The sequence below is a fragment of the Urocampus carinirostris genome, chromosome 1, assembly GCF_059441175.1.
Source record: "Urocampus carinirostris isolate Australia breed hairy pipefish chromosome 1, RoL_Ucar_1.0, whole genome shotgun sequence".
Lineage (NCBI taxonomy): Eukaryota > Metazoa > Chordata > Actinopteri > Syngnathiformes > Syngnathidae > Urocampus > Urocampus carinirostris.
This window is the reverse complement of record NC_142349.1, coordinates 4,799,468-4,825,018: the sequence shown is the minus strand read 5'-3', so window position 1 is coordinate 4,825,018 and position 25,551 is coordinate 4,799,468. Positions and strand designations below refer to the sequence as shown.

Genomic DNA, 25,551 nt, shown 5'->3' with positions numbered 1-25,551 from the left:
AATTCATGCCACTAGTTTCATGTTTTTTAAAGCTTTAATTATAACGTTGCTTAAATTGACAGTATAACATTTTTGTGGTTGCTGTGGATCAGGAAATAATACAGATTATTATTATTATTATTTTAGTTAATTTAGCTACTTTTGCTGTAATTTTAGTCTGTTTTTCAAGTTTTATTATATTTTCATATTTTTTCTCGAAAAATAACAAAATAATACTTCAAGTTTTACTGGGTTATACCTTTTTGAATTTATGAAAATCGGAAAAATTATGTGCAAGTTCTGCCACTTTATTTGAATATTTCAGATAAGAGGCTTCATCATACAAAAAGGTTATTTGATAAATTCCCTGTACTGCATATCAATACTACATAAAAAAAACGGTAATCTGCTGCCACCTATTGATGTGGATCAATGTTAGAGTTACCCTGCTGAAAAATGGAAGAAAGGAAAGGCATGCTTTTTTTGCAAAGTCAAAATTAGGAAATTTCCTGCCGCACAATAGACAAGGTCTCACGGCACACCAGTGTGCCCCAGGTTGAAATCACGGAGTTAATTGAAAGCATTGAACTTTTAAGCAGTTGCAACTGACTGAATTTTGCAAAGGAGAGCATCTTACAAGCAGTATTTTAGGTTATTCTCATTGCTCGTGACAGATTAGTATTAGAAGAAATAATAATTTTTATTAATCGTCAAACCCCCTGTTTGCAAGGGGGTGCCACATAAACGTAGTTCAATTTTGGTGGGAATGGTTTTGGCCTTTCTCCTGGGATTGTCTCTATAACATGCTGAATATTCCCCAAAGAAAAAGCTTTTATAATTGGCCAACAACCTCGAGCAGAAACACTTGTATCTTCTTTATAATTGGGCTGGACATGTTGACTTAATTGCCAAGTGTGCATTATCGAGGCATGTGAATGTGAGTCGACATTTCCTATGCCTTATTATTACCTTCAATCTTGTAAAACAATCCAAAAAAGCTTCAGGTTATAAAATAAATTCCTTGTACTACCTCACGAAGAGGTCAATATCATATAAAAATAAAAAAAATAATAGTAATCTGCTGCCACCTACTGATATGGATGAATGTTACAGTTATTCGGCTGATCAATAGAAGAAAGAAAAGATGCTGAACATTGGCAGGATTTTTTTGCAACGATAAAATTGGGAAATTTCCTGCAGCACAATAGACAAGGTCACGCCATACTCGTGTGCCCCAGGGCATTGGTTGAATGCAATGAACTTTTAAGCAGCTGCACCTGACAGAAGTTTTGATCAACAACACCAATCCATACGCAGAAATCAGGGTTGGGAGGGTTACTCAAAAAGTGTAATTTGATACAGTTACTAATTACCTGTTGAAAATTGTAATTAAGAATATATTCCGAATATAATAATAAAGCAGTAATGTAACTTCATTACTTTTTGATTACTCATGTATTACTCCAATACAACATTTGCTAATAAAAGACTAAATAAATGTAGATATTAAACTAAATATAAACACGATTACTAAATTGTGACCAGCAAAATGAACACATCTTGAAAAAACGTTTGAGGAAAGCCAGGTCAGGTAGGTTCTTGTATTTTTCCAAAGGAAGTGCTAAAAACTGGACCTCGTAATATGGTTAATTAAGCAAAAATATAAATTCCTCCTTCACATGGCAGACAAGATATTCTCTGATTAAGTTTACATTAAATGATATTGATAACCCAATAAAGTTTTAAACACACCAAGTCTTCACATTCTAAATTTCCCCCCAAAATATATACGCAACTCATATATGTTACGGAAAATTTCAATGAAAGTACTCACTAAACATTTTTACACCCTTTTGTTTGGCCCGTAGTAGTTTTCATGCGCAAACTGGTAGCCTAGATGGTAGTGTGCCCGCTGTGAGACTGGGAGGTCGCTGGTTCGCGCCTCGGCCGAGACATACCTAATTGGTATAATGGCGGCGCCCTCTGTTGGCTGCGGCTGCATCGACTCGCTACAACGGGTCAGGTGTATCGACATTTCGTTCTGTGTACATTGTTACAAAGAATGACAATACAAAGGAAATTATTATTATTATTATTATTATTATGTGGTGATGCTGGCAGTGAGCAGTTACAAGGAGGGAGGGGTGTCGAGCGGTCTCTAGTGGAAGCCTCTAGGACTGCTCGTGACTTGAATTTTCCTTTGTATAGCAAGAAAAAAAAAATCAAAATTCTCGTGTTTAGAGGTGCTTGTATAAAGAGGTCCCATTGTATCACGGTTCACGGATCCCTTAACAGCCTGGGTCATCGGGATCGGGCACCACTGTGAATGCAGAGTGGAATCTGATGTTGTTGTGCTATTTTGTTTGTCACCTGTAGCCGATGCCTAGAAGTGTCCTGTGGTATCGCATCTCCATTGCACCCCTTTGCAGCCTTACTGTGAAAGTCCTTGTCTCACAAGTGTAGAGGAAGATGGAAGTAGCCATTCGTCTTATATTTGATTTCACTGCAATGATTTTGTTTCTCCAAATGGGTTTAGGTCTGGCAAGTGTTGCTGTGGCAAGCTCCAAGATATTTACATTTGGTGACAGGTTCAAGCTCTTGGTGGTTGGTGGTGATGTTGGGGCTGGTAATTACTTTTTTTTTTTTTTTTTGGGTGTTGATTTCCAAACCATACTGACTTGATGCTTTGTTCAGGCAAGTGTAGGTATTTATCTTTACATTTGTTTATACATTGGTACTCCACTCCATTAACGATTTACTTTTCAGTAGAGGAGGGGTGTATATATATTTATTAGAGAGAGAGAGAGAAAGAGAGAAAGAGAGAGAGAGAGAGAGATAGAGAGAGAGAGAGAGAGAGAGAGAGAGAGAGAGAGAGAGAGAGAGAGAGAGAGAGAGAGAGAGAGAGAGAGAGAGAGAGAGAGAGAGAGAGAGAGAGAGAGAGTGTTGACTGTTGAGTAGCGGTCTTTTTTGCAGGGTGGGCCGGTGGGAGGGCCCTTTGTGATGCAACGTTGCATGAATAATGCCACTGGGCTTCTGAATGCTCTGTTGCCATGGGGACCTTTGTGCCTCACTGAACACTGCATGTGTGTGATTGTGGCCCCCATGAAAACGGCGATAAAGAGACGTGGAGAAACCCAAGAGAAGGCTCAAGTGACACTTGTAGTGTGTCTCTCCCTCTCTGTCCATGTCCTTGCTGCCGTGTCTCACCCAGAGACAGATGAGTGGAGGTGGTAGGGGAAATGTTTTAGGCCAGAGGGGGGGATAAGAGAAAAGCAAGACAGCAGTGTGCTCTGCGAAGTATGGTCCATGTGAAGGTATGTGGACTCGTTTGTGCTTTGCTTTGTAACTTTTTGGAAATGTTACCCCCATTGAAATGTCCTGCAGTAACAGGTGTCTGCATGGCAGGCTTTTCATTTGGATGCAGTAGAGATTGGTAGTAGTGGGGGAAGGAGGCTTTTGTCTGGGCTTTTCAAAAAGCTTTATAACAGAATTCTCGCCATCGGCGCACGCAGTTCGTCATGACAGTTTAACCTTGGGGTAGCCAGCGTACGCGAAGAAGACACCAAACAAACAGAATCGCTTTCATCTTCTACTTCATGGAAGTAGGTCCTGTTTTTTAATGTGGTTCGCATCAACTAATGAGGATGCTTATATTAGTGTCAGATCACAGAGAAGCAAGCAAGCTGTTTTCTTTCACACAGCACGTTGTAAGATGTAAATAGGGCGCATGCTGCGGATTGTGAGTTTTAACTGCGTGTGATTGAACGTCTGATAAGTTTTTCACGCCTTTGGATTCAATTGCCGGTAGATTTCTGCACCTGCCGAATTGCTCGTTTTTGCAATGATTACTTTGAAAAATATTTGTTTTCTCATTCTTGAACAATTGTCTATTAGATTTTGGGGTTTTAATTAGAAGGTGTTATTTTGAGGCTTTCCTAGTTATTGATAACAGGTGTCCATTTTGTGAGCAGTGTTGGACACATTACCAAAAAAGAAACAAAATTAGATACAGTAAATGGTTATTTAATTAAAAAAAATTGCATTAACCCCCACCTCTTGCCCCCACCAAGATTACTGACACCCAAAAGTGAAAAAAAAAAAAGTTCTGGTTTTACCGTATACAGTCACATTGAAGCCGACCCCCTAAAACTGCTTACACATCGCCTCATTAGAAAAGAAATAGGAGAAAACACGTACACCAACATGTGAAAGTGATAAAACCTTCATATTTTGTGGCTTGTGGGATCATCAGTGCTTGCACCTAATAATAATAATAATAATAATAATTTCCTTTGTATTGTCATTCTTTGTAACAATGTACATAGAACGAAATGTCGATACACCTGACCCGTTGTAGCGAGTAGGTGCAGCCACAGCCAGAGGGCGCCGCCATTATACCAATTAGGTATGTCTCGGTCGAGGCGCGAACCAGCGACCTCCCAGTCTCAAAGCGGGCACACTACCATCTAGGCTACTGAGCTGGTTATAGATGGGACACTTCATATCCATTTTGGTTTTTGTCATCAGACCACTCATATATGGCCTATTATATTTCTGGGTGGAGTCCAAGACGTTGTCTCTTTTCTCCAGGTATGGTGTTTTGCAAAATAATTTAAAAATCAAAACACCAAAATTTAGCACTCTTTTACCTTACATTTTGTGCTCACATATGCCCCATTGGTTTTGTTGTTCCTAGGCCCTCTTCCCATGCCATTTGTTGCTGCTGACACACAACCAAATATGTGCTTGTAAACTGGCATATGCTGAGGTGGGGCAGGTGGCTAATTTTCGTCATAACACGGCAAGGTTGTAATTGGCAACACAGGCTCAGAGCTCCCTCTTGCGGTTAGTGCGAGAATAACAAGTTAAATGATACAACCGGTAAAAATGTGTCAATAATTTCACAGACAACTTTTACCGAAATATAAGTAGCACCCCCAGCCAAACTCCGGCAAAAACTGCGTCTGATAATCCGGAAAATATGGTAGTGACTGCAAATGATTGGACACAAAGACAGTTGATGATTAAATTGAAATGAATTGTGATTTTTATATTACCACTAATTACTTTCAAGTTGAACTTACGTGTATTTTGCTGCATCCTGCGGAACTGCAGAATTCATAATGATGCGTGCCCGTTTCTTCTTTGTGTTGCAGAAGTTTCATACAGAAGTTTGAATACAAATTGCAATATGGTGGCAATCCGCTAAGTTTAGAGGTTAGTAGACACAGAAAATGAGGAAAGAAGATGTCAATAAATGTTAACTTTGCAAGGAGAAATACCTAAACAACGGCAAATTCAAAAACTGTTTTAAAGCCCTCCAATGATATTAAATCTCCTATAGTTACAAAAAGCAGATCCATCCTAAAGGATGTGAATATCAAAGAACAGACACACTATAGGCCGATAGTATCGACGATGTAAACAGTGCATAATAGTCAAAATATGTAATCTGCTTTTCAGGTGTACAATATTTAGAACAAAATAAACATATCACAGTCTTTTCTGACAAAAGTGAAGAAAAAAATATATTCCCATCCAGTCATTTTTGACTGGTTGGGACCCAAATGTGAGCCAATGGATTTGATCAGGTGATCCCTATAAGTTACTACTCAGGTCTTGAGTGCTTATATACTGGTGTTAAAATAGTGGTAGTGAAGATTCCATTATTGCGTGATGCATAAACATGTCCACGTTTGAATGTGTGAGGAGAGTGAGGTGGTGGGCTACAAATCTTCCATTGCTGTATCGTTTGAAAGCGAACAACTACAACATTATTTATACGGCCCTCTGTGCTGTATGTTTGTTGCAGCATATTAACGTCAAGTCTGTGCACTCATGACTATTTTCCTCTGTACATCTGTTCTTTGAACGACGACGACATCTTAAAGTCCTGCAGTGTTCCTCAAGGGCAATTTCATGCTACATTAGCATGTTATTAGAGACTCTTCTCCTGTTCGTGCTGCATGGAAGATGTTTACATCCTATGCTTAGACAACTTTTGAGTATGTATGCAAAGATGTATATATAAGAAGATGTACTACAGCGATCAGTGAGTATAATAGTTTTGTGTTAATATGGAATGGGAATGAGAGCTCACTCCGCTGTATTAGTGGGAATCATGTGTTAAGTTCACATTTTAGACTATCACCCGCATATCCCTCCATATTATTATATGCCCTACCTGACTTTGATTGTTTTGAAAATACAAATTTAATATGTGCATTTCAATGATGAAAATGCAAATCAGCAAAAAGACAAATACGGTGGCTTTGAATGTGGGGTGAACGAAATATGGGACTTAGTGATTTTGAGATTGTTTATGTCCATCTTTCAGTACATGGACATGGTGCAAGTAAGGATTTTTCTTTTTCACGCATCCAGCAAGATGTAGTTCTATTTCCTTTTGATGGGGAAAAAAAGGAAAGAATAACCTAATATCTCCATTCTCAGCAGTGGAGTAAATGCATTGACATGTTTTTTTTCATATGGCATACGGAGGAAGTTGAGAAATTTGAATGAATCTAAGTGTAATCAACATTTAGCTATTTAATGAGTTGAGTCTTTTATTGAGTTTATTTTATTTGTTTCTGAGCAGAAAGAGCAAATGAAAGACCAAGGAATACGAAATTCTAAAGCAAATCACATTAAATTATCATCATGTTATTATGCAACAAAATAAAAATAAATAATAAGGGGGTTCGTCGATAAAAAGGAACACTTTTAAACAATTGGGGAAATCACTCTGAAATCCAAAATAGTCTGTGAAATGTTTTTCACCTAGTAAATTTTGTTTTCTTGCAAATTATATTTTATATGTGTACCTACGGGCAGCACGGCGGCACAGTAGTTAGCGCGTGTGCGGCACAGTTCTTAGGTCATGAGATCGAACCTTCCTTTGCGGAGTTTGCATGTTCTCAAGTCAAGTCAAGTCAAATTTATTTACATAGCCTTTAATCACAAAAATGTCTCAAAGGACTGCACAGGATTACAATGACACAATTACCTGATCTTTAACCAACATGCAGGCAAGGAACAACTCAAAACCTCAGCGTGAAGAAAAAGAGAAACCTTGAGAAGGGACCTCACAAGTAGTATCCCCCTTCCAGGATGACCAGGGTGAATTACATTTATCATTACAGTACACACACATAATAAACACTAGGTAACATGTTGAAAGTTTGTCCGGAAAGTGCATGACAGCAGCGACGCCCCCAGCCTGTAAACTAGTCCAGAAAGTCTATGACGGCCACGACGCAGATTCCCATCTCTGCCAGCTGGTCAATGCAGGCGTTGACATGCTTCAGGTCAAACGCTGGTCTGCTGACTCATCTCAAATCTTTCTTCTCCTTCGTATCACCACCAGGCAGGCAGTCGGAAAAAGACAGGACAATACAGAATATGGGGTGGGCATCAATCATAAGCTTTGGAATAGAAGTGTGTCTTAAGCCTTTATTTAAAAACTTCCATTGAGGTTGCAGATCTTATCTCCGGAGGCAGGGCATTCCATAGCACCGGGGCCCGGATGGCGAACGCTCTCAAACCTGCAGACTTCTTGGCTGAGTCACAAGTAGACCGGCATTTTCCGAGCGCAGACTCCGTACAGGAACATAGGGGGAAATCAAATCAGAGCGATAAGTGGGTGCAAGTCCATGCAAACATTTATATGTTATTAAGAGAACCTTAAAACCACATCTTAAGTGGACTGGGAGCCAGTGCAAGTTGGCCAATACAGGAGTAATATGCTCAAACTTTTTGGTCTTAGTGAAAAGTCTAGCTGCTGCATTCTGAACCAGCTGCAAACTTTTGATGCTAGACATCGGGAGACCAGAAAGCAATACATTACATTAATCAAGCCGAGAAGTAATAAACGCATGAATTAAAACCTGTGCATCTGATTGGGACAGCATCGAACGAATCTTCGCAATATTACGGAGGTGGTAGAAAGCTATTCTAGTAATATTTTTCACGTGTGACTGAAACGACAGATTAGGATCAAATATAACACCTAGGTTTTTGACCGATTCACTCTGGGTATTATACATTTGTCTAGGTTCAGGGTAGTGTTTGAAAACAACTCACTACAGTGAGCTGGACCAATAATCAACATTTTCTTTTTTTCTGGGATAGGGCGCAAAAAATTAAGTGACATCCATGTTGAATATCAGTAAGGCAAGCCTCCAGATTTCTACAACTTAACTGTCCAGTTGTCTCCAGTGGCACATACAGTTAAGTATCATCTGCATAGCAATGGAAACTAATATTATACTTGCGGATAATGTCACCAAGCGGGATCATATAAATACTAAAAAGAAGGTGGCCAAGTACAGAGCACCACAGGGGACATTAGATTGTTTAGAGGTCAAATTGCCATAGTTAACACGTTGCATCCTGTCTGACAGGTAGGACCTAAACCATGAGAGTACAGTTCCTGAGATACCAATGCATTACAGACGAACAAGTAATATGTTGTGGTCGACAGTATCAAAAGCAGCACTTAGATCCAGTAGCAGTAACATTGATGAGGGACCGGAATCTATTGGTAAAATGGCGGCGCCCTCTGTTGGCTGCGGCTGCATCGGCCCGCTACAACGGGTCAGGTGTATCGACATTTCGTTCTTACAAAGAATGACAATACAAAGGAAATTATTATTATTATTATTATTGCTAAAAGGAGATCATTTGTTACTTTAGCCAGGGCTGTCTCAGTAGAGTGATTTGCCCTAAATGCTGACTGGACAGTTTCAAATAGGTTATTTTCCGACATGAAGTCATTTAACTGCTGTGTAGCAACCTTTTCAAGTAATTTTGCAAAAATGGCAGATTTGACACTGGCCTATAATTACCTAGGCTTTCTTGGTCCAGGTTAGGTCACTTAAGCGTGGCTTTAATAACGGCAGACTTGAAGGCTACAGGAACAATACCCGAGGATAGCGATATATAAATAATATTTAAAACTGATGGTCCTAAGGTCCCAAACAGATCCTTCACCAGTGAAGCTGGAAACGGATCAAGCAGGCAAGCAGTTTGTTTTGGCCCTACTGACCATCTGTGTTAGACTATCAAGGGACAAATCATTGGAGAATGTTTCTGGACAACCGCCGACACTTACCTAACACCTCCACATCTTTGATATAGGAGGAGGTTACACAGTGTTCTTTTAAAATGTCATTCCTGATTAGTTGAATCTTATTATTAAAAAATTCCATAAATCATTAGCAGAATAAGTAGAACTATTTGGGTTAAGTTGTTGTCTGGTAAGTTTCGCCACTGTGTCAAACAAAAATTTCGGATTATTCTTATGCTTATCAATAATCTTAGAGAAAAACGATGCTTTAGCTCAGGCAAGAGCTACTTTATATTTCAGCTAGCTGTCACACCAGGCCAGTAAGAAGACCTCCAGCTTTGTAGTGCGCCATTTTCGTTCAAGTTTTCTGCAACCTTGTTTGAGTGACCTGGTTTCTTCAGTAAACCAAGGTGTATGCTTCTTAGGTCAATATTTATGCCTTAGGGGCGCCACAGAATAAAGAACATTAACCAAAGCAGTATTAAAGTTATTTGTAAGTGAGTCAACAGACCCAGTGTACAAAGGGAAGGCTGCAGTTACTATAGATAATAGTTATTTTAAAGCTAATGCCGTTGTAGGGCGGATATTGCGACTGCTAAAGCCTAAATTTTCCTTATCACAGTAAACATTAAACAGCACCTCACACTTAACAAGATAGTGATCAGAGATGGCATTAGGATACGGTAACACTGTAACCTTTGAGGCTACTACGCCACGGGTCAGAACAAGATCTAGAGTGTTCCCATCTTTATGAGTGGGCACATCAACTACTTGATTTAAACCAAATGTATCAATCAGTGACTTAAAAGCAATTGCAAGTGAATTTGATGGAGAGTTTATGTGAACATTAAAATCACCAATAATTAAAACATTGTCCGCATAAGTTACTAAGTCTGTAAACATTTCCGAAAATTTCTCCCAAAAATTTGAGTATGGTCCAGGTGGGCGATACACAACAACTACATGAATTGGTGTTGACATTAAGGACCTCATAACAAGTGCTTCAAACGTTTTGAACAGTAGGGGTACCAGGAGTAAATTTCAACTTACCTTCCGATATAAGAGCAACGCCTCCACCTTTTTTGAATGGTCGTGCCAAGTGCAAACTCACAAAGTTAGGGGGAGAAGCCTCATTTAACACTACAAACTCATTTGGTTTTAACCAGGTCTCACAAAAGCCAATAAGGTTAAGATTGTGTTCATTAATGAGGTCATTGACAAGTAAAGCTTTGGAGGCTACTGATCTAATATTCAGAAGTCCAAGCTTCAGCAGTGTGGACTAAGCTGAACCCTTTCCTGAGTTTTGAACCTTAATGGCAACCTTAGTGGTAACCTCCACAGGATTATACTGCCAGTACCGGGTCCTGTGCCTGGCATGATGGCAGATGCGGCCCGAATCCCATACCACAGGAATGTTGTTGACAGGTGGAGTAGCAGGATGACTAGTGGTAGAAAATAATGTTATTTCTTCTCCCTTCTCACCTAACAAGAGAGAATCAGAGGCAAGAAGCACAGAAGAAGATGCTATAGAAGAGTACAGATCAGGGTGTGTGGTGCAGGCAATGGAACACTCTAAACTAAAAAAACGATGTGAATTGCATGAATCTAGCATAGCGCTAGTTAGCTCTAGCATTACAAGACTCCACACCCATGGTTACAGGTTCACTAATCACCTGTGACCTGGCCTGCACTAGTGTACCCTGTCAAGGAAGGCTTAAACAGTAATCTATATTTTTAGAAAGAGTGAGAGCACCTTCCCATTTAGGGTGAAGGCCGTCTCTCCTCAGCAGGTCAGGTCGGCCCCAGAAAGCAGGCCAGTTATCCACATACCTAAATCCCTACTGACTACAGAAACTTGCCAGCCACCGGTTTAGCTTCCTAGTCTGCTAAACCTCTCATCATTGCCTCTCGCAGGCAAGGGGCCAGAGACAATTACTCGATGCCGACTCATCTTGCTGGCGAGATTACAGGTCCTAGCAATATTTTTCTTTGTAATCTCAGATTGCCTCATTTTAGTATCATTAGAGCCGACGTGAATGACTAGCGATATCAGTGTAGCTAGCCCTGCCCTGGTGTCTAGATTTGCATGTCAGCTCCGTCAAATTAGCCTCAATGTCGGGTGCTCTGGCCCCAGAAATACACATAACCGTGGCTGGGGTGCTAAGCTTTATGTTATGGGTGATGGAGTCACCTATAACTTGGGTGCGGGAGCCAGTAGACGGGGCTGGAGTGGGACTAGCTAGGGGGCTGAACTTATTATGTGTCTGAATTGGCTCACCGCGATTAGCATGCCGTTTAGGGCTAGTGCTAACTGGAATAGCAGGTTCGCTACAACCCACGCTAGCAGTGGTGTCCGCGGCACCTAACATTTTCCTTTTAAACTGCTGTAGCTCACGGACACGTCCCTCTAGAAGGGCTACTTGCCTACGGAAGTGGGAGCAAACTTTACAACAACCCATACTCACTTGTGAGCAGTCGGAAGCCGAACAGCGTCTTAGCAGCCTTGGGAGGGGTTGCCCTTCACCAGCGATCGGCAGCAGCGCGACTGTAAAACAATTGTGAACTCCGGTTTCCACCCACGTTACAAAAACATGCATATCAGGTTAATTGAACGGTCCAAATTGTCCCTAAGTGTGAATGAGCGAGTAAGTAGTCTGTCTGTGTGTGCCTTGCGACTGGTGTCCCCTGCCCACGGCCCGAAGATGGCTGGGATGGGCTCCGGCACCCCCGCGACCCTACTGAGGATAAGTGATAATAATGAACTGATGGATGGAAGCGTACCTACAAAAGTCACTTTGAATTGTTAAGAAATTATGATGTGATTGTGTACAAATGTGGAATCCAACCATTTGACTGGGTTCCATTATTATGAAAAAAAAACATTACCTTCCTTATTTTTTCTAAAGGAACTCATTGTTTCTGATCTGTAATTGTTTTTCAAGGCATGGTTTCCTATCGTTTTCTCATTCTTATTTTAGAAAAACGTGCTCATTTAAACAGAGTGCAGTCTTTGCATGCTCTTTTGTGGTTTTGAAATCCAGTCCGTTTTTTGCATAATATCAGAGAATTGCTCATCTCAAAATAGCCAAACATGAATTCTGCATCTGCTGTGAAAAAACTTTATAAGGTGCCTTGACCAATCCACAGAATTCTGACACAAAAAGGAAGACGTTGACACAAAGGAAGAAGAAAGACTGTTTACATCCTAGTTGTAAGACAGTTAAACAAGTGTTGGAGCTGAGATGAGCAGTTTCTTCAAAGTTGTATTACAACACAAGATGAATTACAGGTTAATGGCTTGTAGAATTTACGAATGCCCCTTCAAAAAGGCTAAAAATTATTTACCGTATTTTCACGACTATAAGGCGCACCTAAAAGCCTTTATATTTTTTCAAAAGCTGACCATGCGCCTTATGATACAGTGTGCCTTATATATGGATCAACATTAAGTCGCAAGGTCTGGCAACTAAGGCAAGCAGCTGCCGACTAGATTTTACCACTTAGGCGAAGTAGTCCGCGATGTATGCTGGGTTATATATATACCGGCGTTTTATTTCCTAACCAATGTGTCAATCATCATTTTAATCGGTCACTATTGGCTAAAGTTATCTGTAAGTAAAGGAGGCGGATCCTTTTTATCATTTACAGGCTTGCATTGGCTAAAGCGGGGCAAAACAAAGCCTGCAATTGGCCGAAAAAGATGAATGTGAATCACACGTTGGGTCGCACGACGGCATAGAGAAAACATTTTTTTACTAGTCTCTATTTGTAAATATTTTACACGGTTGGATTTACTACACTCACGGTTGTAAGAGGACCATGGTTGCGTATCATTATCGAACGTGATGGCTGCAAGAGAACTTTGGTGAGCTATGCGGCTTTATATTTTCCCGGTATCTTGTTTTAGACTGATCTTGATGTTTCTGTGATGAGTTTATTTTTAAACTAAATTCAATTCAAAGTGTTTTCTGTCATATGCACAGTAAAGAACCACGTTTCCCCTGCACAATGAAATTCTTATCTTGCGGTCCACACAGTTGCCAGCGAAAAATAAAATAGAAACTAAGAAATGGTTGGCATTTCTTGAATCCCAAGACTTTAACCTTCCGAATGGTATGTGGAACGATGCATTTGAGTGATTGGTGACATCGTACAGACACTGTGTCCGTACATGTGTGAGACACGTATTTACTTCTTTGCAAGCTTTTGGAATGTTAAGGGGGTAATAAGTTTGAACTATCTGACTGTTTTGTCAACGTTCCCATTGTAGCGCCTTATAATCCGGTGCGCCTTATGTATGGAAAATATAGGACCAAAAACTATTTTGGGGGTGTGTGCCCTATAACCCAGTGCACCTTATAGTCGTGAAAATACGGTATATAGTAGGAGGGCGGGCCATGACGAAAGCAAAATTTTAGTCCTGGTGGAAAAATCCCTATTTTACACCAGCCATACACATGCCGATAATAAACAAACACAACGTGGCACCTATTTACTCAAAGCAAGACAGGCTATGCAGAATACCACGCTTATATTAGCAATCTACGATGACGCTGTTGTCTGCTAGCAGTAACCGAAATAATCCGGATTAAAGCCTAAAGGGACGGTCGGTCTAAAAAAAAAACCTAAACTTTAAAAAAAAAAACTCCTGTACAAAAATTATTGAGTAACATACCTAATTTACAATGATACAGAAAACATCTAATTTATGGGGAAAATGTAATAAATTGACAGGTCTGCCCTTGTCTAGACCGGGACTGGCAAGTACTGATAAAACCAATGCTCTCTTTTAACTATCTATCCATCTATCTATCTACCTTGGTCATATCCCTCAAGAGGGGTGACCGACAGCAAGACAAGCACATACAATTATAAAGAAAATAAAAGGGGAAAAAATAGCAAAAATAACACACAAAATTTTTTGGACCATGGCCAAACCAATTCCCCAAACACCCAAACAAGTCAGGCACCTCGGCACCTAAGTTGGTCATGTTTTCGTCCCTCCAGATGAAATGGGACACCAGAAAGCGGCCATGTCACTCGGGTCAAGGTGACACAACACACTCTTTTGTTCAACAGCAGGGCCCGACAGCTTTCACTGGTTTACCCCTGCTGCATCATACGGGTGCCCAGCCCATCCTTAAGAACGAGTCCACAATCCACTATCCTTTCACAACACCTCTCCACTCTCTTTTAACTGAAAAACTAAAAACACCCACTTGAAAAAAACACTTAAAATAATGAGGCTCAATACAACCAGATGAATGGATTTATCAATAAATCAAATAATGATCTTAAGACATTAATAATTATATCAACAATCCTGAAGTCTGTTAATATGACTGAATAAGTGAAAGAGTTATAAATGATTGAAATAATAAGAGTGTTATAAATGAAGAACTAATTTTGACTATTTTTGTTGTATGATATTTCAATATCACAACAACAAACAATAAGATATGATTTTTTTTTTCAATTTCATTAGTAAAAAACACAATAACTCAATGGTTCGACAAAGTTTGGTTCCTAAGAAGTTCTTAACATGTGTAACATTATCGTCATGGAAGACTAATTTCCCTCCGGACAACACAAACCATTTTACAATTATTAATGTGTGATGCGAAATAAAATTCTGCCCAAGTGTTAATAGATTGATTGTGAGACATGCCGCATCTCTCGCTTTCACCTCAGGAGCTGCAGTTTGAACGTCTCACCAGGGAGCTGGAAGCTGAACGACAGATTGTTGCCAGTCAGCTGGAGAGATGCAAGCTCGGATCTGAGGCTGGAAGCATGACAAGCATCAGGTATGTGCGTGGTATTTGTTTGTCGAGGTGCATCAAATCGCTCAGATCTTTTTTTTTAGGTAGATGCATGTATTAGCTCTTGCAGGTGACCGGATTTCCAGTATGCAGTCTAGTTTCAATTATTTCTTCATTTCTTCATTAATTCATATCATTAAAAAAATTAAATTACCTTTAATAATGAATTTAGTGCAGTGATGTGCAATCAGGATATGCAGGTGAGGCTGCGCCTCAGTGGTCATTGAGGAAATATAACATTTAAAATATATCAAATGTTTATAATTATTATAGTCTTTTCTTAATTAACTTCACAATTTCAGAATTTTCTTTTTCAAATGTCCTGAATGTCAACATTGTATTAGGAATGATAATACAATTAGTTTTTAACTTATTACCATGCTGAGCATTTCCAGATGCAGAGTGAGGCATGCAATTCTCTTGCCTCACGGCAGGGGGCGAGAGTGAGACCAAGGATTCCGATTTGGCACACATCTCAGACTCAAAGAAAAAGATTTGTGATAATAATAAGCCCTGCGCACTTCTTACGCCACTAGCGGTCGGCATTTTATTTTTGGTATCAGGTGTGGAAGAAAACGACACGGCGCCATCGGCAGACATGTTTGATCATTTTGGTGCTCAGACGCCAAATTCCTTAATTATGTAGGGGAGGGTGAAAAAAGGCAAGTTGCCACAATGCATGTGCTCTAAAAGCAAGTAAGATCTTAAAACAGACACAAGGAGTCTTAAAGGGCTGCACAGACCACAGATTATTGCAGACCACAGACACCATCCCCTGATCTAAAACCTGTATGAGGGCATGGAAAAATTCAAAAACCTCAACATGAGGAAAATGAAGAAACTTTGAGAAGGGACCGCACATGAGGTAATCCTCCTTCCAGGATGACAAGGCTGCAATGGATGTTGCAATAACAATTAATACACAAATATCGTCAACAGGAAATATAGGTCATTCATAGGCCTAGATTTAAACAGTTCCACTGAGGTTGCATATTGAATCTCAGGGGGCAGAACTTTCTACAGAACCAGTGCCTGAATGGAGAACGCTCTCGAACGTGTGGATCCCTTCTTGGCTCTTGGGATCATTAGTAGACCAGCATATTCAGAGCGAAGTCTCCGGACTGGAAGATATTGGGAAATTAAATCTGAAAGATATGAGGGAGCAAGTCCATGCACAATTTTGTATAATACCAACAGAACCTTAAAATGCCATTTTAAGGTAACACAGATTAGCTAAAATCGGAGTAATTTGATCATACTTTCTTGTCTCAGTTAAAAGCCTGGCTGCAGCATTTTGTACCAGCTGCAGGCTCTTGATTTTGGACCGGAGAGTCGTACACTCCAGTAATCGAGACGGGAGGTATCAAACGCATGAATTATAATCTCCGCATTGGACTGGAACAGCATACGGCGATTTTTAGCAATTTTGTGAAGATGGAAAAAAGCTGTTCTAGTAATATTCTTAACGTGTGTTTGGAAAGACAGATTAGGGTCAAATGTGACACTGACATTTTGACTGAGTCACTCTGTGTGATATTACATTTGTCTTCGGAGCAGTTTTGAGAACAAGTCACAGCATTTAGATGGACCAGTAATTAACATTTCGGTCTCAAGAAGTTGAGTGACATCCATTCTTTTATCTCAGTGAGGCAAGCTTACAAATTTCCACAGTTTAGTGGCACTGATTCCTCCATCGGAAGATATAGTTGAGAGTCTTCTGCGTAGCAATGGAAACTAATATTATACTTCTGAATAATATTACCTATTGGAAGCATGTAAATGCTGAAAAGAAAGGGGCCAAGTACACCAACGGTAACACCACATGGAACACTAAAGGGCTCAGATGTAATTTCACCATATTTAACACAGTGTGTCTACTGTGCCGAAAAGGTAAAAAAAATGAAGGAACTTATTTTTCTTTCTGTGAAACCCAGTACCAAACTATCCACGGCACTGTACCAGTCCGCAGCTCGGTGGTTGCCGAGCGCTGTTCTATTGTGTTCATATGTGCTAAATTGACTGTGTTAATGTATGAAGCTAGTTTAGTTTACGTGGGTGTGCAAACTTTAGGAAAGTACCTGACTGGGTTTTATATGTGGGTCAGCATTCAACGCAACATGTTCTGAGCAGGGAAGGCTGTGAAAAAGGCATAGTAGAGTTGTCAAAAGAAAACTCATATTGATTATTCTATTTCTAGTGTGATTGTTTCCAAGAACTGCACTCACATATGTACTGTACAAGACAAGCATATCGAAATAGTTATAATTTAAAAAAGCGAGTGTAGGTAAGCTCTCTCAGCAACAAAAGACCTGCGTCCGTTTGTCCGAGTCAAATGAAAAAAGTGACTCTGAATGAATGTTAAGTGCTGCTGAGCGAGAGTGGGAGGTTCTGCAGTTGCGCCGCGTGCTGCACTATAAAGACTTTTAGAGGTGCTAATGAGTCCTTGGTCTCTGGCTTTGTTTCCAGCTTTAATCAGTCACCACAGGTCACACATTGTCTAGCGCAGCATCTGCTCTTGTTTTGTCACTTCAAAAGGCACTAACCCTCAACTGAGTGTTTTCATCAGTTCTTCACACAACAGACTTTTAATCATATTTCGCTCATTTCAGTGAAAGGAACAATCCATCATCCAACAATCATACGGTCCTTGCTTGACACACGTTTTCTGTGGTAAGCATTTACGGCCACTATCAATTATTAGGCGCATGATGGTTTAGTAGGGGTTAACACATACAATATGCGCAATATACCACAATTTAGCAAAACATACAAGATTATAAAGGACTCCTCTCAACCTGGCCAACACTTCTTGAAACTGTTGCCTGCTTGTAGGCGCTACAGGTCCCAGAGACAAGGACAGACAGGCTCAGGGACAGATTTCTCCCCCAAACCCTAACCCCACCCCAAACATAAAAGACAAGACTTTAAAAATAATATATGCGTGTATATATTGCTTATGTGAAGAAAAATGGGTACTGTATTTATACCTGATTTATCGATTTATTTGGGAATTTCCTTGCTGCTTAATCTTTTTGCACTATTGTTACATCACACTTATGATTTAGGCCAAATTTACAAGCTCTTTGTTTTTGCCTATTTAATCTGACATAAGTCAAGTCAAGTCAAGTCATTTTTATTTGTATAGCACTTAATCCCAAATAGTCTCAAAGGGCTTCACAAGTTATTACAAATAAGAAGTTTAGGTTATTCGTATGCTATAGAGTAGAAGTGAGTTTTAAGCTTAGACTTAAACATGTCCACTGAGGCAGCAGATCGGATCTCAGGGGGAAGAGCATTCCACAACACCGGTGCCCGGATGGAGAACGCTCTCGAACCAGCGGAACACTTCTTGGCTCTTGGGATCACCAGGAGACCGGCGCCTTCGGAACGAAAGCTTCGGGCCGGGACATAGGGGGAAATCAGATCTGAAAGATATAAGGGGGAAAGTCCATGTATGATTTTGTATAGTAATAGGAGAACCTTAAAATCGCATCTTAGGCTAACAGGGAGCCAATGCAGGTTAGCCAAAATTGGGGTGATGTGATGGTACTTTTTTGTCCTAGTTAAAAGCCTCGCTGCAGCATTTTGTACCAGCTGAAGACTCCTGAGTCTGGTCATCGGAAGACCGGAAAGTAGTGCATTACAGTAATCGAGACGGGAGGTAACAAACGCGTGAATTATGATTTCCGCATCCGACTGAGAAAGTATAGGACGAAAATTAGCAATGTTACGGAGATGGAAGAAAGCGGTTCTAGTAATTTTCTTCACATGTGTTTGAAAGGACAGATCGGGGTCAAATATGACACCTAAATTTTTAAGTGAGTCGCTCTGTGTGATGTGGCAATTGTCGATGTTCACAGCAGTTTTAGAGAATAAGTCATGGGACTTAGCTGGACCAATAACTAACATTTCAGTCTTTTCAGAGTTAAGACGCAGGAAATTGAGTGACATCCACTCTTTTATCTCAGTGAGGCAGGCCTCCAAATTTCCACAGTTTAGTGTGGCACATTCCTCCATCGGGAGATAGAGTTGAGTGTCATCTGCGTAGCAATGGAAACTGATATTATACTTGCGAATAATATCACCTAGTGGAAGCATATAAATGCTGAAGAGAAGGGGGCCAAGCACTGAACCCTGCGGAACACCACAGGTAACACTAAAGGGCTCAGATGTCAATTCGCCATATTTAACGCAGTGTGTCCTATCTGAGAGGTAGGATCTGAACCATAAGAGGACGTTTCCTGAGAGACCAATCCATTTTTCCAACCGTTCTAGCAAGATATTATGGTCCACTGTGTCAAATGCAGCACTAAGGTCCAGCATTGGATTGCAATGTCTAATTTAATCATAAAAAATGTTCATTATGTTGTTATCAATGACATTAAAGACAATTTTAATACAAATTGAATATTTCACGAGCAATGAGTGAGTACCAATATATATATATATATATATATATATATATATATATATATATATATATATATATATATATATATATATATATATATATATATATATATATATATATATATATATATATATATATACATACATATAGCGTATACTGTAGTTGCAGCCATTTATCTTGAAGGATCGGCAGTCACTACTGTGGCTGAGAATAGAATCGGCTTCCTTCTGGTGGGCCATTTTGAAATCTAGAACTGGAATATTCTAATTACAGAAATGTTGTATTGTTACTAATTTAATAAAATTACAAGTTTTATTTCAGGATTTCTGCCAAATTCTGAAGGCTGATTGCAAATCCTCTTTTGTTGTTGCGTTGGACTTTAATTGTAAGTATAAAACATATTGTAATTACTTGAATGAAAATGTTTGTTTTTTGTACATAATTACATACTATTGATCGTAAATGCCGTTAGTATCTGTATGGTTAGCGAGCTAATGCAACGGTTTTGTACTTTGTTTTTAGTTTTAAAGCCACCTTAAAGGGTAATGATTGAGGCCATAGTCCAAAAAAAACAGTTATCAAAAAAAGTCTGGTTATTTGAGACTTTGTTCACTATCTGTCTAGCTGGTGAAAAATGGTGAGGACAGCACAGTAACAATTTGTGAAGGAATTAATTAATTTCAGTGGTGAAACCAGATGTCATACTGTTAATTTATGTTCCATCAAATATATTGTTTTAATTGAAATGCAACCCTAGCTCTTACTTGTGTTTTAATTCCATGCGCTTCATAGTTCAGTCCGCCTTATATATATATATAAAATATATCACAAAATACTATTTTTGGGGTGCACCTTATAGCGCAGAAATTACGGTATATGTATCATTTTGGTTTATTTTAGAAAGGACTGGTAAATTGTTCGCTTATCAACAGATAGCAAAACACAAATTTGTTCTAATTGGAGGCCAGAATCCCAGTATTCCAGTCTTTGGGAATTCCACCAAGAATAGAAATCATGTACTGTTTTCATATTCCATCATTTTGCCAACAAATGTAGCGAGAAGCCCTGGGGCGGTCAGTAAAAAAATATTATGCACAAAAGAACAAGACCCTGCTGGGCGAACCATGCAGCAAAGAAAATTGCACACAAGCACACGCATACACATTCATGCAGACACCTCCTGTGGAAGTCTGCTTCTTTTGGCCGTGAGTTTATGCAACATTTGTCTGGTAAATGGTGGCACAGTCGGACTTTATGCTCGTCAGATTGCTGAGTGGTGCTCGTGTTTGTGTGTGTATACGCTAGCAAGCATCGGCTGTAAATGTAGAACTCGTCTGGTGAGGCCATTATCCAGACGCTTGTCAGAGAGCTGCCAGTTGACACCTTGCAAAGTAGGTTTCCTTCTGTTACTCCTTGATACACATGAAGGGAGAATGGTGTTGCATATGCCACAAATAAGATAAGCCTAAGTGGTTAAGTATTCTCGTCTGAGCAGATCAAAAAAAATGAAATAGAAGATGCATAGAGGTACTTACGTGAGCTCAGGCCGATTCCTTTCCTCAGTAGCAAATTTCTCACTGAAACAAAAAGTCGTCCGGTGTTCTGAAATTCCTTCCTACTCCTCGCGACGTCCTATCAATGACCAGCGTGCGTGTGCACGCACACCGCTGGTCAAAGTTTGTGCCATTGAAAGCGGGGAGTAATTATGATTTTTGTTTCTATATACCAGTCATCTTATTAGACTTTTTCACTGCTTCAAAATACTGTTGTTTGATGTAGCCTGGCATCTTTTTCAGTGCTAGCTTTCTAGCATGTTTTTTGTTGACAACAGTAATCACTCAGTGTATGTCTGCATGCCAACCCTTGTTTTACATCATCAGTAAAACTTATGTTTGCAATACTTCTGAGTTTCAGTGTTGCTGGTTTTACTTGATTACAAAGAAAGGTCAGCCCAAAGTAGGGCACATCGAGAGAGGAGGAAGGAATTTCATAACACCCGTTAAATAAATATTGTGGACTGTAGTCAGAACAACACATATTGAAGTACCCTAAATTCTGGACGACAGAGCATATCTGATTAAAGGACAGATGCACACGTCTATTCAATAAACAGAACTCCTTACCGTCCATTTCCTACTTTTGTGATTCTTTTTAAATGTAACACATGATGTTATCAATAAACATACATGCTAGGAATCTTAAGTATTCTCGGCTGATTGAATATTTTGATGTGGCAGCAGGTCACTAGTTATGGGTTATTTTTTCATATGTGTCGTCACTAAGATCTTCTATCAGCAGATAGTATTTGTGAGAAAGATTAGAAGCATTTATCTATAATAACTTGTGTTGCACTTGTGCGTATATGCCAATGCCAATTATTTCAATATTGACTGCCTCTCTTTACGATCGAGATTAACAGCTGCAAACAAAGTTCGCAATGGAGTGTCTTTTTTGCGGCACAATCTCTTAATTTTTTGGGACATTTCCCCGCTGATTCTGCAAAGAGACCTATCTTACTCCATAGGGACGGTGGAATCTTGTTCATCCATTCATGCATGTCACTAAATAGATGACAAGGCATTTGGCCACCGAAGGGAGTCATGGTAATTCATACCCACGCTTTGTTGAATTTCTTCACTTTGATATTCAGGGCATTTTGTGGTGCTTTGTTTTCATTAAGCAGTCGGATTCCTTGGTCCACACTAGTTCTAAACCAGCTAGTCAGTGCTGTCCACAAAGGCAAACTGCCGGACACGCAGGGCTCTAACGGGCACTGCAGGTGGAGAGATCCACGGGAAGGGCCTGGCGTGCATCTGAAGTCGCTGTGTGACCGCTTGCCGTGTGAAAAATAAGATTTAGGCACAACCTATTTAAAGTAAGTTTTTAAAATGTAGAGAAAAGGTAGCAGGCAGTATTCTGGAGTTTACTGTATTCTTTTGCTCAGATGTTTTTGTCTTCAGTGCAGCTTTCAGATTTGCGCTCCAGTGAACCAAACACACCAGAGTTCACATGCAATCTTTCCCACTTCAAGTGGTCTCAACTTGCTGGCTTGATGCACACCAGGGCAGAGATCATGTGAGAGCATTCACACTTAACCAAATGGACTTCCCTAGCAAAGTCATGGCAACACACATCATTTCACTAGACAGTAGCACAGTGTTTAGAAAAGCAAGTTTCTGATTATTAGCTCCTTTTCCTCTTTGCTATATATATATATATATATATATATATATATATATATATATATATATATATATCCACAGAATTCAGGATGGGCGCAAGTACTTTTTCACGGCGGCACTGTAACCCATTACAGTGCTTAACGTCTGCAGAGTGAAGCAGGCAATTCTCTTGCCTCCATGTCGATGTTAATAGTGTCAGGGAATGGAGACAGGACCCACTTGCGTTTGTTTCTCTCAGTTTTATTGGGAAGAAGTCAAAGGATTGCACTCACTGGTCGCGGGCGATGGCGGTGTCGGGAGCAGAAAAAACAGGTCAGTAGCCAGGACAGGAGAGCAAAAAACGTGGTCGAGATCAGCAACGAGTCGAAAGCCAGGAGAGGAGAGGAGAGGAGACGTGGTCAAGATAAAAAAAATGGGTCGAAGCCAGGAAACAGAGGGGAGCCAAAACAGGAGTGAGTCCGGGCCGAAAAGCTTGCCTAGAGTAAACTGAGGTTCGCAGAAGGACTGACAACAGGTGACAGAAAGAAGTGGGTTTTAATAGTGACAGGGAGCCAATCAGAGTCTGAGACAGTTGGCGCCAAATGAGCGGGCTCTGGTGCTTCGCATCAGTAATCATGACAAATAGTGAGACTAAGGATTTTGATTCAGTGCACACCTCAGCCCTAAACAATAGAATGAGTGATATTTTTCGCAGGCAAACAGAAAAACAATCTATTCAGTATTTTTTGTCAATGCCTGGACTTTTTTTTCATAGTGGAGGATTGCCTATCTATTGATGCTTTTATTTAAAGTAAAAGCGCATTTGCTTAATTTATAAGTTCAGTCAAGACAAAAGATAATAATTCTTTGATACACTTTATATATTGCTTTCCTGCTCTGCCACTCAAATGATAAATACGATATGGTTCGATATCGATTTATGTGCTAGTAGTTAATTGGTTGTGCCGGGACACACATATTCAGGTAGTGGGAGCAAGAAAGCCTCCGGATTTTTTAAATGGACTGCTCTTGTTTATCTTTCAAGCCCCAGATTTGGCCAATGTTGTAAGGTTACAGTTTAATTTTACATTTAATATCTGTACATAGTTGATTTTGTCAAATTGAGCTTTTAAAAGCTAGTTTTTTATGTTAGCTAACCTGTTGATGCTAAGGTAGCTGAAACGGATCTCATGCCATTTTTTTCAGCTCTACGGAGTTTGGGCTGTTTGAAAATATGCCTGTAAGACAAAAGTAGCTTTATTGTTTGGCTCTGCAAAAATACACAAGTTAAGTGAAGTCATGTTTATTTGTATAGCCCTTAATCAGAAGGAGTCTCAAAGGGCTGCACGGACCACAGATTGTTACAAACTACAGACTCCATCCCCTGATGTAAAACCTACATAAGGGCAAGGAAAAACTCAAAAAACAGTCCACCCAGTGCTACCTTTGATAAGTATACTTTAGAAATAGTGGTCAGGGACAGAAATACTGATACATAGGGAGAAGGTAAAGGGTTTTGAAAAACGCATTGTTACCATGTATTCCTTTGAATGCATGTATCATTTTTAAAAGCAAAGAAAATCGTGTACAAGCCCCAACTGCAATAATCAGCAATAATTGATACAAAAATTAAACATGTTTTTCCTTTGCCTGGATCTGAAATATGCTCTATTGAAGTACATAGTTGATATGTAATTGTTGATATGTATGTTTTTAAGGTAGCAAAACATTTGTGCTTGACAATTACCCCAATCATTGCCGCTCTTTCAAAATAAATCACAGGGTTTTTTTTTTTATGGTACAAGAGGAATGGGAAAATTTGCTTTAAAATTCTTTAACAAATGTTTAATTTTGGAAATGAAAAAGATATACAAACCTTGGTGATGGGAACTGAATAAGTCTTATTCTTCTGCACTGGAAATTAGCATTTTTTCCCCCAATGATCGTAACATAAAACACACAAAAAATGACTCTTGTGCAACAACTCTTTTTACTTTACTTTATTTTTACCCTAAACTTGTTAAAATTGAATTGTTTTTAAATAAGTGAGTCAGACTTATATCTTGAATAAATGCTGATAAATACAATAATACTCATGTATTTATGCATTATTTGTTAAACTCCACCACTCTGCCACTATGGTCTATTTTAGCAAATCTACAAAGCATTTCCAAACAGCATCAAGCATTCTTTTTCAGAGAGCGGAAAGAATAATGTGTCAAAGAACCTCTAGTCTTAAAAAACAACACTTGGTTAAAAAACAACAACAACAAACATAAATATAAAACACGAACTTGAAGTCGCCTGTAGTTAACTCAGCTGCGATGAACAAATTGGGTAAATGTGTAAAAAATCCTCCAGCTCAGTTAACTGCAACACACACAGAAACATACTCAAATAAAAAATCTGTTGTATATTGATTTTTTTTTACAATATATTTTATTCTACATTTAATGTGTATATATGATTTGTGATTATTCAGATTGTTTTAGCCTCTGGTCTCTGCACATTAATGAAAGGGCATCATCATCTGGCGTCACATTGAAGCCTTTCCTTTAAATGGCATTGTTTTGAATGGATGTCATAAATCGATGCTGCGTGTGTTCAACACTGACCGCTTTTGCAAAAGGTCACACAACTCTGACTGGGCTGCATAAGTGGAATTCTGAGATAGACACCATGTAGTTATATCTTCATTTAATAAGTGAGTAAAAACTGTTAAAAACCTATATTTAATATACAGCATCTAAAAAGTGTTTTGTTTTAACTGTCGAAAAAGGTGTCTATGATGATGTCACAGCAAAGGCAAAACTTTATGTCATTAAAAACAAACAAAAAAACATATTAACTGCTACTGCTATTGCTACTGAAAATAATGATGACAATAATAATAACTATAACGATGATAACGGTCCACATTTGCTTGGAGAGTTGCATACCCTTAGACTGACACTAGCTGACTGCAAGGAGCAAACCCTATTAAAATTGCTGTTGTTTTTTTTAATGTGTAAGTCAGACTTTTATCCTGAGTAAAATCTGATAAATACAAGAAAACTCTCAACACTCTGCAAAAGGGAGACAGGGCTCAAATTTAAAGTCATTTCTCCCCCACTA

General features: G+C 39.4%; 1 protein-coding gene across 13 annotated transcripts in view; it reads left to right on the top strand.

Annotated features, from left to right (window-relative positions):
• The window catches only part of ctnnd2b (catenin (cadherin-associated protein), delta 2b), a 207,011-nt gene that overhangs the window by 63,941 nt on the left and 117,519 nt on the right, over positions 1-25,551 (top strand). For 12 of the 13 annotated variants that reach the window (XM_088346053.1, XM_088346414.1, XM_088346558.1 and 9 more), the window contains exon 3: positions 14,738-14,850. In XM_088346053.1, coding sequence (XP_088202179.1) covers positions 14,738-14,850 — 113 coding nt within the window. Of the gene's footprint in view, positions 1-3,053; positions 3,294-14,737; positions 14,851-25,551 lie in introns of those variants that run through there. The other variant, XM_088346547.1, reaches the window with a different exon arrangement.